This window comes from Lipotes vexillifer, unplaced genomic scaffold (assembly GCF_000442215.2).
Source record: "Lipotes vexillifer unplaced genomic scaffold, Lipotes_vexillifer_v1.1 scaffold644, whole genome shotgun sequence".
NCBI classification, from domain to species: domain Eukaryota; kingdom Metazoa; phylum Chordata; class Mammalia; order Artiodactyla; family Lipotidae; genus Lipotes; species Lipotes vexillifer.
Window position 1 is genome coordinate 3,398,652 of NW_006783288.1, and position 15,755 is coordinate 3,414,406.

The 15,755-nt window shown below is 45.8% G+C and overlaps 1 protein-coding gene across 1 annotated transcript in view; it reads right to left on the bottom strand.

Annotated features, from left to right (window-relative positions):
- The window catches only part of MOB3B (MOB kinase activator 3B), a 206,665-nt gene that overhangs the window by 22,244 nt on the left and 168,666 nt on the right, over window positions 1–15,755 (bottom strand). The window contains exon 3 of the mRNA XM_007455919.1: window positions 9,304–9,506. Within this exon, the coding sequence (XP_007455981.1) occupies window positions 9,304–9,506 (203 nt within the window). The remainder of the gene's footprint in view (window positions 1–9,303; window positions 9,507–15,755) is intronic.

Here is a 15,755-nt window from a genome sequence, read left to right on the forward strand (position 1 = left end):
AAAAAAAAAAAAAAAAAAAGACTGTTTAGTTAGTATTTCCCAAAGGGTATTTCAAAGCCTTAGACCCACAAAATGCTCTGGAAAGAAAGAACTCCCTGATCAAATGTATCTGTATGTTCTATATCTTGCTTGGGGGATCAGGATGCATGACAGGGTACTAAAGAAACTGGAGGGCTTCCCTGGTGGTGCAGTAGTTGAGAGTCCGCCTGCCAATGCGGAGGACACGGGTTCGAGCCCTGGTCCGGAAGATCCCACATGCCGCGGAGCAACTAAGCCCGTGTGCCACAACTACTGACCCTGAGCTCTACAGCCTGTGAGCCACAACTACTGAGCCCACGTGCCGCAACTACTGAAGCCTGCGTGCCTAGAGCCCATGCTCCGCAACAAGAGAAGCCACCAAAATGAGAATCCCGCGCACTGCAACAAAGAGTAGCCCCTGCTCGCTGCAACTAGAGAAAGCCTGCACGTAGCAACGAAGACCCAACACAGCCAAAAATAAATAAATAATAATGATTATTATTATTTTTTAAAAACCACTGTATATAGACCATTCTACGGTATGGGTTAATCTCTTTTCAATAAATCCTTCCTATTCTCTTTTGAAACTTGAAGTTAGAAAAAAAACAAGAATCTCTTCAGATCTAGTTAGGTAAAGGAATCTAGATGGGAGAAACTCCAACCAAAACCATCAGTCAAGATCATGGTACCCTCTGCAGTGAGGTGCCCAGACAAAGCCTGTCCCTGCAGAGCTGGATGCGTTCCATGTGAGTGATCCACAGACTTCGTCACGTGCTTTAGATCTGCCCACTTAAAACAGAGGCTTCAAAATGAAAAAAGTGTACCTATTATAAAGATAACATCACCTCAGTGTTTACAAAGACGCTGAACTCCCCACTCCAGGAGCGATCACCCCACGTGCAGGGAAAGCTTAATTGTTTAGCCCATGTGATCGTGCACATCTGCCTCCAACTACATTCACAAAAGGGATGCACCAACGCTAGCCTGTTCCTCTGAGCATCTCTGTCACCACAGCTCTGAGAAGCAGGAGGAGAGGGCACGGCCAGAGACAGGAAAGAGCTCACTCAGAACCCTGGGTCCCGGGCACACAGGCCACTTGTCATGTTTAGCTTTGGTCTTTGTTGGTAAGGCCTTTTAAAGCATACGGTTTGATTTTTCTGATTATTATAAAAGTGATGCATGTTTGTTAACAGAAAACTTGAAAAGTCCAAGCAGACACATACACAAAAGTATCACCCAAGAGAGTACTCTTGACTCTTTTTGCCATATTTCCTTTTCTCTATGATTAGATGATTCTAGCAGACATACTAATAGACAGACATATGATTAGAGTGATTTTCCAATACAGTTTTGAATCTTGTTTTTATTACTTAATATTATGTGTTGTGATTTTCCCATGGGCGTCGTATGCAACTCTAATTGATTATATTTTAGGCCCTGAAATAAAGCAGACCACATCTCACCCCTGACCCAGTTAAAAAACAAAACCAAACCAAAAACCAAAAACCAAAAACCAACCATCTCCCATCGTACAAACCAGAAGCAAAAGCTCACTGGACATCAGCAAAAGATGAATAAGTAGAACTCACAAAGACATGCAGCTGACTTTGCTCCATTCCCGCTAACGCAGCACAATGCAGTTCATTGAAAATAATCCCACATTCCTTTGCTATTTTTCAAACTGACACTTTAAAATATGTCTGCCAAAGCTCCTAAAATGGTCTCTGGCAGGCTCTCCCATTCAGCTCTGGGCGTTTCGGTTGCCCTGAACAACCACCCCCAGTGGATGCCATGCTGGAGACAGACAGACAGACAGACACACACCACCTAACTTGACAAAGTCCCACGAATGCAAACTCAACTCCAGCGACCCTCTGTGCCAGGTATACCCACTCTGTTGGCATGGTGGGCTTTAATTCATGAAGCCTCACTAAGCAAAAAGGAAAGTCACCTTGGACCAAAGACAATAAGGCTGTTGACACACCATGTCAAAGATCATAGTCTCAGTAAGTCAGACTGGGGGGACTCTTGATATGATCTCATTCACGTATGAAAGACTGAGGTCCAGAGATATTAACTGCCTTGCTCAGCATCAGACAACGAATGTGGTAACATAATAGTGGAAGCACCCTTGTAAAGGCCAAACTGCCAGGCTTCAGACTCACAGGCTGAAGCTCTTTCTTCTTCAATGCCTGTGTCCATGTTGGAACCATCTGGCTGAAAGCGAAAGAACCCGCCTGACAAGAAGCAGCCCAGAGGCCTTTACACAGATGGTGTTTCAAAAGAAAAGATCCTTTCAAAAGCCCCACAATGGCTCTTCATTGCTGGCTATTTGGGGGAGCAGCTCTGGCTCATGTGACAGGCTCTGCTTCTTTTCACCGTCCTGACCTGATCTGGCCAATCCTGGCTACTGCACTCACCCAAGCAGCTCCAAGGGAAGCGTGGGCGTGACCTGGCCACCTCATACGGGAATGCAAGGTCATCATATGCCTGGGCTTAGATGGGCTGTGCTGGGTCTTTATGAGACACGCCTTTCCAAGTCTTTGGTCTGCAAACTGTTGTTCCTCCATCTGGCCCTAAAGTACCCATTTTCGAAGCAGTGTTTTTGGTGCTGAAGCCTAAGATCATTTGGTGCATGAACCTCAGTCATTAGCCAGCAGGCACTGCCTACAAACTGCGGGGGGCGGGGGGGAGCTTGGGCGTGATAAGATGGCAGTAACGAGAATAACGAGGGAGGTTGAGAAACTGCCCACCACACCTGTTTGAAGTAAAGGTAATAAGTGTGGGGAACAGAGGAAACAATTTACGTGAAGAATGTAAGGGAACACCTGGAACTCAAGAAATGGAGCTATCGTTTATTTCCACAGCCACATGGTAAAAACTCAGTGATGGGGTGTCATACAGGGAAGTGGGAGGGTTGAGGAGTGAAGATGAATGAGGCTGAGTTACTTTTCTTTCCGTGAAGCCCTCCCGTATGATGAGTCTCACTTCCTTCCCATCTCCCTCTCCTTACCCCATGCAGCAGTTGTGAGTGTACGGCTGGGGCCAGGGTGGAGGCACGGAGGGAAAACTCAAAATCCAGAAACACATCACAGAGCTGAACAGTGTTGTCCCCGCTTTGTTCCACAGATCACAATCTCCATAAGATGTCAATGAGTGATGACAAAAGAAAAAAGATTTCAGCAGCTAAACGGGGGGCAGGGGGCGCTACACAAAACCGAACCAGTTTCTTCACTGGATGACTTCGCAAGGCCTTTGATCTATGATTGTCCGTCGTGAGTCTTCAGGGGTGGAGATGATGTAGCATTTCGAAAACTCATTTGATCGGGAAAAGAAAAACTGTTTTCACTGATTATTACTCGGGACTGACATTTTGAGGAATACTCTTGGCCGGTGCTGGTCCTTAGATTTTTCTTCGTTGCTTTACTTTCCCACCTCACTGAGCTGACCCCCCCATCCTAGAGATGAAGAAAGGATGATGTGCTAACAACAGTAATTTTCCAATTTGAGAGTAACTGTCATCTACAGTCGTGCCCCTCAGAGAGTGGTCTGGGAACCAGCAACATTGACATCACCTGGGAGCGAAATGAATTGCGCTGCAATCAGGGGTACCGGATCGGAATCTGCAGTTTGGGGAGATGCCAAGGTGATTCATATGCACACTGAAGTCTGAGATGCAGACCGAGGGTGCTTGATACTGGGCACTAACCTCAATAATTCTGATTTGGTGTATCCAGGGTGCGGCCTGGGTACGCACATTTTAAAATACCACTTCCAGGACATTCTGATGCAGCTTGGTGTGTGGACCCCTAATGAGAAACACTGACTTAATTGAAAAGCTCCTATGGCCCAAGTGCCCTGCTATAGGGTAACCGAACAGCCCTGTGCTAACATTTGGTTTCATGGCAGCACCTCTACAAGCTAGGTGATGGTATAATCACTTTCATTGTTAGAAATAAGGAAATGGATCCCTGGAGACAGAAGGTGAAACTGCTGGACCAAGGTCACCCAGGGGTCAGCAGGTGCCTTAGGGTGAACAAGGACTCTCCTGTCTTTCCTCCCCTGCCTCCCAACCTCTCTCGTCTTCCTCCTCCCTCATCTGCTCTTTATTTGCCAGCTTCTGTGTCGCTAACAGCCCTCTGAATCTGCTTTTGTTTTTAGTGAAAGGCTAACAAAATACTGCTGCTCTCTGTGCTTGCTAATGATAATACTGATTAGCTCCATTCTGTCAGCTGACTCCCAGGCTGCCCCGGGCCAACAGCAGCCTGCTTATTCAATCAGGGCCTGGCCCATTTGCTAATTATCATTTGGGCTCGTTTTCTCCAACTGTGAACTTGCTCGAGTTCAAGTCATCTTCAGCTGTTGCATTTACATGAAAAGTAGATCATTTGTGACGTCTATGTCTGTCAATGCTCCAGCCTCCCCCTCGCTGTTGGAGACCAAATGAAATCATGTATTTCTCTGGGTTCCCAGGCTGCTGCTGACCAGCAGGTCCCAACGGGAGCCATGAGGCAAACCCTGTGGACAGATGGACGTGCTGGCCTTCCTCACTGGGCTGCCAGGGTGACCTCTTCCCAGCTTCTGAATTCCAAGCTGTATTTCCCCTCAGAGGCCTGATAGGGTGACCAACTGTCCCCGTTTGCCAGGGACAGAGTTCTCCCAAGACATGAGATTCTTTTGTGCTAAATCTGGGAGGCTTGGTCACTGTACACCTGGTCCACCAGGACACAGACAGTGTGAGAGCATTCAACATCCTCCTAGGTGATATAGTTGGAATCTGGATCAGGGTCCCAGCTTTCTCTGTCAGGCCTGAGGCTGAGGATGCACCCCTTTACTGCTCTGCACCTTATTTTGCTTTTAATCTCTACTGCTAATCCGATAGCATGAAGCTTTATTTCCAACTGTGGATAAGTGGAGGTCTGCAGGCATGTTCTGAGATGAGGGTGGCACCAAAGAAGGAATGACTAGTGTGTAATCCCTTTGAATGGGGATCATCCTCAAAGTACTCTTCCGGATTCAGAAACACACTAAGCATTTATTAGGTGCTTGGCAACACAGGCAATACAAGCATATGTCCCGTTTACTCCCAGCCCTCAAAGAGTTGACAATCCTGTGGGAGATACTAATACAAATACAATGAACTATATCTGCTACAAGGCTACCTAGTGGATCCCCAAGATGGCAAAAGGCCATGGGAGCTGGGGAAGGGAGAATTAGGGTACCTCTGCTTACTATATGACAGCCACTGTACATTCGTTATCTCATTTAACAGCCCACATTTCTCAAGCACCTATCGTGTGACTAACCCATTTAGTTTTTACAATTCGATTATTATACCTGTTCTACAAATGAGTAAAATGATGCTTTGAAAAACCGTGCTCGAAATTGCGAGTTAGTCGAGTTAGTGAATGAAGGGTCCAGGGTTTGAACCCAGAGAGTCTGAGCCTTGTGGTAAGGACTGTCTGAGACTGAATCTCCTACCCCTGTGGGGTGCCGTACCCTGAACACAACCAGTGTGTTGGGCACTCAGCCAACATCAGACAAAAGTAATAGGGTCGGCTGAGGAGCATGGCTGTGCGTGGCAGGAACATGGTGGAGAGAAACATGAGTTGGGGCTTCTGCATCCTACACTGCGGAATCCCGAGGCATGACATCGGGAATGTCCCACTGGAGGTGTGGCGACTCTGGAGCTGCTGAGGAAACTGGCCTGACAAGTGCTGCCCTTCTGACCCCTAGCTGCATTAGATTCTAAAGAAGGTACTAGAACAGGAAGCCAAATGCCTGACTTTCATCATCCTTCGAGGACCAAAGATGAGTGACAGTCATTATTTTATATTTTTTTAGACTGCGTTTGTCAATTCTCAAAAGCTTATCTTTCTTATACAATTAGAACATCTGAGCAACTTGCCTTGCATATATAGGGTACTTGATATATGCAAATCAAATACATACGTATTGATTTGATATAATATGACTGATTTTAATACTACAGCATTACAATAGTAGACTTGGAAGTTAAGTATTCCAGCACTTTCAATATTGAAAGTGCTCGTTTCAGTAATAACAATCCACAAGTGCAATATTCTTAGTGGACATTGAACTGTGCTAAGATAATGACTGTCTTCAGAAACATTCTCAATATCTTTTTCTGTTACTTTATAGGTTTTGATTTGTGTAAAATGAATACATAATTTCAGACAGTTAAGCATTAAAAGCACTTGTTATTAATATGTACAAGCGGGCTTCCCTGGTGGCGCAGTGGTTGAGCGTCCGCCTGCCGATACACGGGACACGGGTTCGTGCCCCGGTCCGGGAAGATCCCACATGCCGTGGAGCGGCTGGGCCCGTGAGCCATGGCCGCTGAGCCTGCGCGTCCGGAGCCTGTGCTCCGCAACGGGAGAGGCCACAACAGTGAGAGGCCCGCGTACCGCAAAAAAAAAAAAAAAAAAAAAAAAAAAGTACAAGCATTGTACTCCCTGTAATTAAAATGAACAAAACATAAAGGTAGGCTGTTTCAAGCAAAATTTAAAGAACTATAAGCTTCTGGGAAAAAAAAATGATATCCCTTCTTGCTCACATCTACTGTTAATAATTCCTGGTTAATCCAATCATAGTTTGTTCCCCATGCCCCAAAACAGGCTCTTATCTCTCGATAGAATAACTGGGTTGTTCCAGCCCTTTCTGTGACTCAGACTTCGAGTCAGTTCCCGGCACTGCCAGCTGTTAGAATCCCTGGGGCCCTTCTTTAGTTGTAGAAAATACAGTTGACCCTCGAAGAACGTGGGGGTAAGGGGCCCCGACCCTCCATGCCATTGACAATCTGAGTATAATTTACAGTTGGGCCCTCCATGACTGAGTTTCCTCCGTATCTATGGGTCTGCATCCACAGATTCAACCAACCTTGGATGGTGGAGTAATGCAGTATATAGCGTATAAGTGGACCTGTGCAGTTCAAACCCATGTTGTTCAAGGGTCCGCTGTAACGAGAGCGCTCTGATGGAAAAGGAAGGCTTTATCTACTTGTTAACTTACCCTCAGCTTTGTCTTAACAATGGCCTTCATGCTTCCGTACGTAGAGAAGAAATAAACATTCAGCTCTCTCCATCAGATGTTTCTGCTCCTTTAACTCAGAGAAACCCAAGCTTGAGTGCTGAGGAGAGCCTCTTCCTTCCAGTGGACCTTTAGGGAAGGTGTTCCCCCTCCATCTGAACATGTCAGCTGAAAGCAACTGAACCAAACTCCCCAGAAGGAGACCCATGTTCTCCTGGAGATCAGAGGGCTTGCTCCACCCTCTTCATTCACCTGCCCCTATCCACTCTGTCCTTAACATTTTCTGAAATTAGCTTTATCAACTCCTTTCAGGCCTTTAACTCCCTTTTGCTGTTTGCACAACCTTTTCTGTTTACCCACAACAGCCTTCATACAAGACAAATGAGCAAAACCTCACCATGATTATGTTCTAGTTTCTTTCCACACTACTCGTCCAACTGAATTCAGAGACAACTTAGTTCTTGCCAAGAGCTTTCTACAAAGTGGTTGTGAAAGAAAATGAAGAAAATAAATGCTTTAGCCAATGATATATCTCACTTGTACCCAGCGAGTCTTGCTTTGTTCCACAACTCTTGAGTGACACACAGAAAAAATGGTTTTTTGCCATGTATTCTCAAAGCGTAATTATAGATTTCAAGTTGAGAAACTCTAAAGGTGATATATAAAATTCCCCAACATCTTCTTTGCCAGATACAGGTGCTCTACTGTATTAAACATGTCTTTTGGTTTTTGTGTTTTGATTCTTGAATATCTGGGGCCTTGCTGAAAAGGGAGGGATTGCCCCTTCCAGGGCTAACCAATTTCTAGAGATAGTAGACAACTCATCCTTGAGCTGTTTACTCACCAATCAACACAAACCAACCAATCCAGAGCCCACTTTCCCAACCACCTCCGCTATGGCCTCTTAGCGCTAAAATCCCTTTGGCCTAATCACCATGGCACCAGGTGATCAGCTAGGGGCAGCCCCCCTGCCCCAGAACCTGCTGAAATTACTCAAATTAGTCCATGTTTAGCCTTCTTACCCTGCCTCGCCCATTCCTTCCCAGGGAAACCACAAGAAAGGCTCCTGCCCGTGTTGTCCCTGACCAGTCTGCGTTCTTCCCCATGTGGTCCTCATACCGTGGTATACCCCCTTCTCTTGGGATCTGTGAGTAAAACAAACTATCTTTTCAATGGCAGTCATGTCTTTTTTTCTTTTTTAATTAGTTTTTATTGAGTAGAGCTGCTTTGGCAGTCATCTCTTGATCTGTTGGCCTCACCATACATAAACAATTTAGAAAACCTATATTTTAAAAGCATGTACATCAAGAGAAAGGAAGACAGCCTAGCAAAAGACCGGTCTGGCCCCTGTGCTCAGGCCATTGTTCAAATGGAGTTGGATGAAATTTAGTTGCTCTGTCAGTTATATTTAGCAAAACTGCCACTTTTAACTGTTTCAGGAAAAAAGCATGATTTTACGATAAAGCACTGATTATACTGGATAAGACGATACTAGATAGAGCTGCTAGGGATAGCTGTGATGAGGGTACCATAGTATGATATATGTCACAAAAGATGTAGGGTTTTTAGGGGCCCTTGACTTCCAAAGCACAGTTTGAGTCCTACTGTGAAGACAGTCTATAAAGAAAATGAAAGGACTCCCCACTCACTTAAACAATAATAGTAAAGTTTTTTTAACCAGTGTTCTGGATTTTCATATATTCCATTAAAACTGCATTGCAGGAGATTCAGTATGAAAATCAAAGTCCCCATGATACTGTATTCTCATCTTGGGCTCACCTCTCTCTATATCTCTGGAGTAAAAGCTACTAAAAAATAGTTTAACTTGACTTTGTGTATCTAGCAGGCGCCACCCAGTAGGTGCTGAATATTTATTCAACTGACTGAAGAAACGTTTCTTACCTTCTTTGGAAAACAGTGTAAGACATGACATAGAGCTCAAAGATGCCCATTTAAGGGGTTAAGTGAATAGGTGACTGGTTTTGGAGCTGAGAATTAAAGCTACTTTCTCTGGCCCAAACCATGACCATCCCAGGGAGAAATGTAAGACCTCTGTTTGATGGCCACGCACATCTTGGCATCTCCTGCCCTTTAGCTGACCTCTAACTCCTGTCCAGTTCTGCAATCCTCTGGTTAGGAGCTGGCCATCAGTTTGCACGGGCGAGGCAGTGTTCTGTGACAAGTGGCTGAGCTCCTGGGGTGACCTGGGTGCCGCCACTGCACAGTGACACTTACCAAGGGCTCCAGCTCCTTGCGGTCTATGAGGTTCATCTCAGTGACGAAGTAATAGAAGTGTTTGTAGCAGGTGTTGACGTGGGCCTCCGCGCCCATCACAATGACCCGGTCGAAGTGGTGGATGTAGACGTGGACGAAGACCCGGAAGAGGCGACACAGGATCTTCTTGCAGATCTGCAGGAAGTTCTTTGGGAAGGGAACACCTAGAGAAAGGGAAAAAGGGAACAAAACCATGATGGGGAAGCTCTGGCAGGCCCCGAGCACACATGTGAGGCTGGAGATCAGTCCTGGACCCGGGCTTCTGGGCCAGCCTGCAGATGCCTGGCTCTGTGTGAGCAGCTGCATTGGACATTGTCTGAAAAAGTGGCTAAAATGGTGTTAAATTCAAACAACAACAACCACGAAAAGACCAAAAAAATGAACAAAGAGCGCCAGGTTTGTTTCTTTGGTTATATCTTTTTTGGTGCAGATAAACGCACAGAAATATTTATTTTTAGATAGAAACAGGCACTCTCCCTTCTTGCTTTTTTAGTTTTCCCACTTTTTAGAGCCCAAGAAAGTTCCTTTTCCTCTTATCTCTAATGTAAGAAGACTGGTAGAAGGAGGGCGATGATCCAGGGAGACTGGCACTCCTTGACACAGAGTAATAGGGAGCGGTGAGGACTGCAGCAAATTAGAAAGCCCTTTCTCATCAAAGGAAGCAGCCGCTGCACAACTCAGCCAGTGGTGGCCAGATGGCGACAGAGGTCTGGGGCTGTGAGATCTGGTTTTGCAAGATGATTCAGAAATCTGGGGTTCTCTATGAACTATCTGGAGTTCTATTTTTAAAATGATAGCAATTAACCTGACATTTAAAAAAGAAAAAAAAAACCGCAGGTCAAAACAAAACATCTTCCTAGGATAACTCGGCCTGCAGACTACCAGTTTGCAAATTCGGATCCAAACTTTTTCTGAGATACACTGTTTCTGAGGTGGGCAAATGCAACAAAACTTCATGGAAACTTCACATTATACTTATTGTCACCTCATCTCCTTAAGGGAAGGTAAGAGTTGGGGGTTGTTTTTCATAACACAGACTGGGTGAGGGGGCAGAGGAATCACCCAGATTTCCTGTCTGATGACCACTACTCCCAGCTTGGTCAGAGCAGCAAAGAGCAGAATCCCAAGCCCACTTCCTTTCTGCCTCTCAGACACTGCGTCAACTCTTGGTATTTACACTGTCCTTAAGTAGTGACGTCATGGATTCCAAAGTTAAATAGCCTTTGAATTCCTATTCCGCTTTCCAGACGTAGGACCACAGACAAGTCATTTACCCTCTCTGAGCTTCAGTTTCTCCATTTGTAGGATGCAGGTAAAACTGCCAATTGTCCTGAGGATTAGAAGTGACACCCCTGTGACTTTTGTTTTTTTGTCAGTTGAGGAGGAGTCAAAACAAGGCCTTTTTTGCATGGCCAGGAGTGTCAGCATGACTAAAACCCTCCTACAGCGCCCAGGACAGGGTAAGCGCTTGCTAAAGGGAATGACACCTCCCCAGCCCCGCCCTCTGCTTTGTAGATCTGGAACATCTAGCCATTGTTATAAGGCAAGTAATTACCCTTATCAGGAAAAGGCAGACATGACCACCAGCCTTTTGGCAGAATTGCAGAGCTGCGCTCAGGGCATGTCCCTGGTCCCCAGCAAGCCTGGAGTTTTGCTGTCCGTGCCTCCACAGGGTCCCAGTGGCAGCTGTCTGGCGAGAGACACTCTGTAACGGGATCACCTGGGACACCGAGGGCAGGATGAGCGACGGAACACAGCTGGCAGCTGGCAGAGGCAGGAATCTGCCTCCCCAGGGTCCGGCACTGATATTGGCTTTTCTTCCAAAACAAAGTGGCAACATATCAAATGAACCCAGGGAGAGACTTGGGCACAGCTTGGCAGCTGACTGTCTGGGCAACAGATGCTGGGGGTTGGGGGTGGGGCGATGTAAAGCTGGCCAAAGGTGGAGGGCAGCTCCCCCCCAGAGCGGATAGGTGTTTTCTCTGCTGAAGGAGGGGCCAGTGAAAACCACTGCTGCCAGGCTAGGGGAAGGTCTAGAGGCTTCAAAGAAGCCTGAGATCCAGAGGTGATGGAATCCCCCATTATCCATATTCAAGTGTTGATTATGTTCCCATCAGAAGGGGAGTCCTGGAACCACACGGACACAACAGCAGAGGTTGACACGTGTTACTTTCGCAACCTGTCTGTGATGTAGGTTTTACTAGTCCCGTATCACAGATGAATTAACACCAAGCACAGATTAACTTGCTCCAGGCCACTTAGGTAAACAGTGGCAGGGTGGGATTTGGACCAAGTCAGCCTGATTCTAAAATCTAACAGATCTGGTTACGTTTGGAGTGTGACTCTCTCTGCCAAGGATAAAAGCACAGCTTAATTGCTAAGTGCAACGAGGCATCTAAAGATTACTCTTTGGTGGCACAGAAATATAATTTTACAAAAGGAAAGGAGTGAGGAGACAAGGGTGAAAAAAGTCCAAACCCTTGGGAGCCACAGATCCGAGGTACTAACAGGTCAGCTAATACTCTGAGGCCCCAAGGAGTGATGTGTTTTCTCTGCTGGTGCCTTAGACCATGGACCTGGGACTGAGAGTAAAAGCCAACATTTACTGAGCGCGTAACGAGTCTAGGTACTATTATTGTTTCCGTCTCATAAATGAGGAAACAGACTCAGAAAATTAAGTAGCTTACCTGGGTCACGCAACTGGCAAATAGTGGAGGGGTTTGGACCCAGGATTGTCTAACCCCAAAGCCCATGAGTACCCGCTACTCTGAAATCTGGAGATGTTGCTCTGGGACTCTGCACACACTTCCAGCCTCCCAAGCCCTTTCTTCCTGGGTGGCCTGAATCCCCCCAGGGGCGTTCACCTTTCACGTCACCAGCTGCTAGGGGACACAGGGATGGGGGGTTTCAGCTGTGCCAGTTCGTCTGCTTGACCTTTAAAGCCGGTGCCCACACCCCACACGCTGACTGAAGGTAAGGCAAGATCTTGGACACACCAAGGATGTTCAAGGCACTTGTTGGGTCCCTCTAGAGTGTCCCCAATCTGCATCCCCCCCACACCCCTCAAGTCCCCACGTCTGGTCAGCTTTGAGCTCTTGGCTCTGCCCTCCATTCCACACCTGGTCTCTGGCCTTGCCTCTGACCTTGAACTTGGTTTGCCCTCGCATTTGGCCTATGGCTGGGAATGATCTTCCCAGTATAGAGAAGAGCTGGTTTTAGAGTCTGGAAGACCTAGATTAAAATCCTAGCCCTGTAACTTACTAGCTGTACAGGCAAGTGACTGGATCACTCTACTTAATTACAAAATGGAGAAAAACATTTACTTTCTAGGGTTCTTATAACAGTATCTGTAATGTGTGTGGCACGTGGTGGGAACTTTGAGATGAAGTCCTACTTTTGTTATTTCCCACTCGAACTCCTTGGCTAGGTAGGACCCCAGCCTCAAATCTCTTGGCTCTGGCTGCTAAGTTGGCCCTGACTCTTCCACCATCCCCTTCCTTACATGTAATTCATTTTTCAAAAGTGAACACTGCAAATGGTTCAAGTAAGGACATGCTCAGCATGCACCACAGTCACCCCCAGGCCAACCTGGGAAGCTGAGAAGTCCTAGGCTGGATTCGTAGGGAGCCTAAGAACCCTGGTGGGTTCTCTGCTAAGCCAGAGATAAAATCCCAGCTCATAGAGTGTGGGGTTAAGAATAAGACAGCTATGTGGCATTTGGGAAATTCATTCAATATTATTGATGGTTCAGGGTCCAATTCTACAGTTTGTATACTATCTTAGCCCTTTTCTCCCTTTCTCTTCTGCCTTCCAAGTGTTCAGATTTGTGTGTGTGTGTGTGTGTGAAAACTTTAAATAAACCGCCAGAAGGTGGGAAGTGGAAGAGATCACCCCTCTGGATGTCCACCACTTTGGTGGACCCTGGAACGCTCATCCTGTGTAACTGGCCTCACGGAAGCAAGACAGGGTAAGACTCAGTGCTGATCTACTCCTTTCCCTGACAGGCTCCAGAGGGACCAGTTCATGAAAATTAATTTATCTGAGGGTTTCTTGTCTTCATGGTGCCGGTAAGGAGTATCTAATCTCCATTAAATAGCCACAGAAAAATGAACCCTGAGAGAGGCCTGATATGTGTATGTGTGATGTCATTTATTCCCAGTGAAATCCTGAGCAGCCATATTATTATTTCAGTAATTTATTTATTTATTTTTAATGTAACTGTGGCGTAGTTCAGCTAAAGTGTTTGCCTGTCCCCGCAGATAAAAGGATGTAGAGTAGAGATTTGGCTCCGACAACGCAGGCCCTTTCTTGGGCGTCCTGCAGGTACAGCTCCATGGCACAGCAAACCTCACTGTTAAGATGACCATTTTTTGACCTCCACTGAGCTCAGTACCTGGCTTGCAGAGGAAGCTCAAAAAAATGTTTGTTTGTTTTCGATAAATAGAGGCTAACAGTAGGAAGAACGAAAGGCTAATGAACCATCTCAAATGGACACTGGACTTGTTATCAAGGCAGCCTGAACCTGAGGAGAACGTGCAAGGCTCTGGGCAGAGGGCAGCCTATGTGCTCCAAGGGGCACCAATGACCCAGCTCAGGATTGTATCCAACCCCGTCCTTTTGTCCCTTCTGTTTCTTTGAATACGTAAGACACTGGGGACCCTCCACTTTTGTACTTCCCAAGGTCTGTGTTAAAAGTGACTAATTCTGGGAGATCCTTAGCTAAAAAAAAAAGAGGATCACGAGGTCAGGTATACTTATCCAAATGCTGCTTTTATAAATGTTGCAATATACCTAAGCATAGTAAAGGATCTGAGAATTCCTGTAGCCAAAAGTCCTATTTAACTCTGGAACCTCCTTTTTCCTGTAATAGCTATTGGTTTAAAAGAGTCTGTAATCAGACTTCCCACATTTCATTTCTGGCTCTACTACCCATTAACAAGGTAACCATATGCAAACGGCTTAGTATCTCTAAGCTGCAGTTTCCTCAACTGGAAAGAAACAGGGATATTTATGTTATCTGTGGCTCAGGGGGTTGTTGTGAGGATTAACTACACACACACACGTAAAAGGCTTTGCTAATACTTTGCAGATAGGAAGCACTCTGGTGCACTGTTAGTTTTAGTATCTAATAGACCAAATGTTCTTTGTAACATACTTTGGGATTAAATTCCTCCTGCATATTTATTTTCAGGAGGGCAGTCTTGGTATTAATCCATCAGTCCTGAACTTGCAAAGAATTTAGAGAGGTAGGTACTCAATTAAGCCCTGGATGATATTTGGCTTTGCATTATTTTCTACAAATTTCTCATATTTATGTCTTGTATTACTGTAAGTTCCCTGAACAAAGGGACTGTTTTATACTTTGATTCTATCTTTAAAAGCACCTGGCACAGGGCTAGGTAGGGAACACTCATCATTCAAAGTTGAATCATAAGAGAGCAGTGATCTTATTTAGTCAAGATGTGAATCCATCATTGCCTATTTGGGGGAGGAAAAAAGCCTACAGCAGAAACGATAGCTTTTGCCAGAGTCTTGATATGGTCCTGGCATGCAAGGCTACACAATGCTCTTCTATGGAGGACAGCTCTGAGATGAAGAACATTTTCGTCTAGCCTAGGGGGTGGGAAGAAAGAATCTGAAACTCCTTTTTTTTTTTTTATCATTAAAACCTCCCTTTTTTACCTTTCAATATAGTTTTTCGGGGGGGGGGGGGATAGTTAATTTTCAGGCACTGTACTCAATTAGAAAGTTAATGCCAGACAATATTAACCAGCAGTCATAACTGAAATAGACTGCATATCTGAAGGATTTGGAGTTAAACTTTGACTAGTCTTATAATAACCCAGACAAACCGTCCGACAATAATCTCAGACAGATATGTATTGATCATATAGAAAACAACCTTTGGAATAGGTTAGAGAGGCTTTTTTTTTTTGGCCATGCCATGCAGCATGCGGAACTTGCCAGACTAGGGATCGAACCCGTGCCCCCTCCACGGAAGCGCAGAGTCTTAACCACTGGACCGCCAGGGAAATCCCTATAGAAAACAACCTTCGAACAGAAGGTCTCTACATGATTTGCAAGCATGATTGATCTCAGAGCCTCCCCTTCCTCTACCCTACCCTGAGCCACAGCCCCTGACTCTCAGATTCGAGCTGGGGAATTTCAGACTCCGAGAAGCTGGCTCGAGATGAGAAGACAGGTTCAGATGAGCTTCACAAAGAGGTGATAGACATCTAGGTGCTCAAGGATAGATGTGAATGGCTCGGGGCAGGCTGTGTGGCTTGGTCTCTGCAAATGGGATCAGTGAGCCTAAAACGGGACCAGGCTGAACTCAGATTCCAGAATGAGCCCAGGCAAGATGCCTGGGCAGAGGTCAGAATCCCAAACCAATCACTCACATGTTCCAGCAG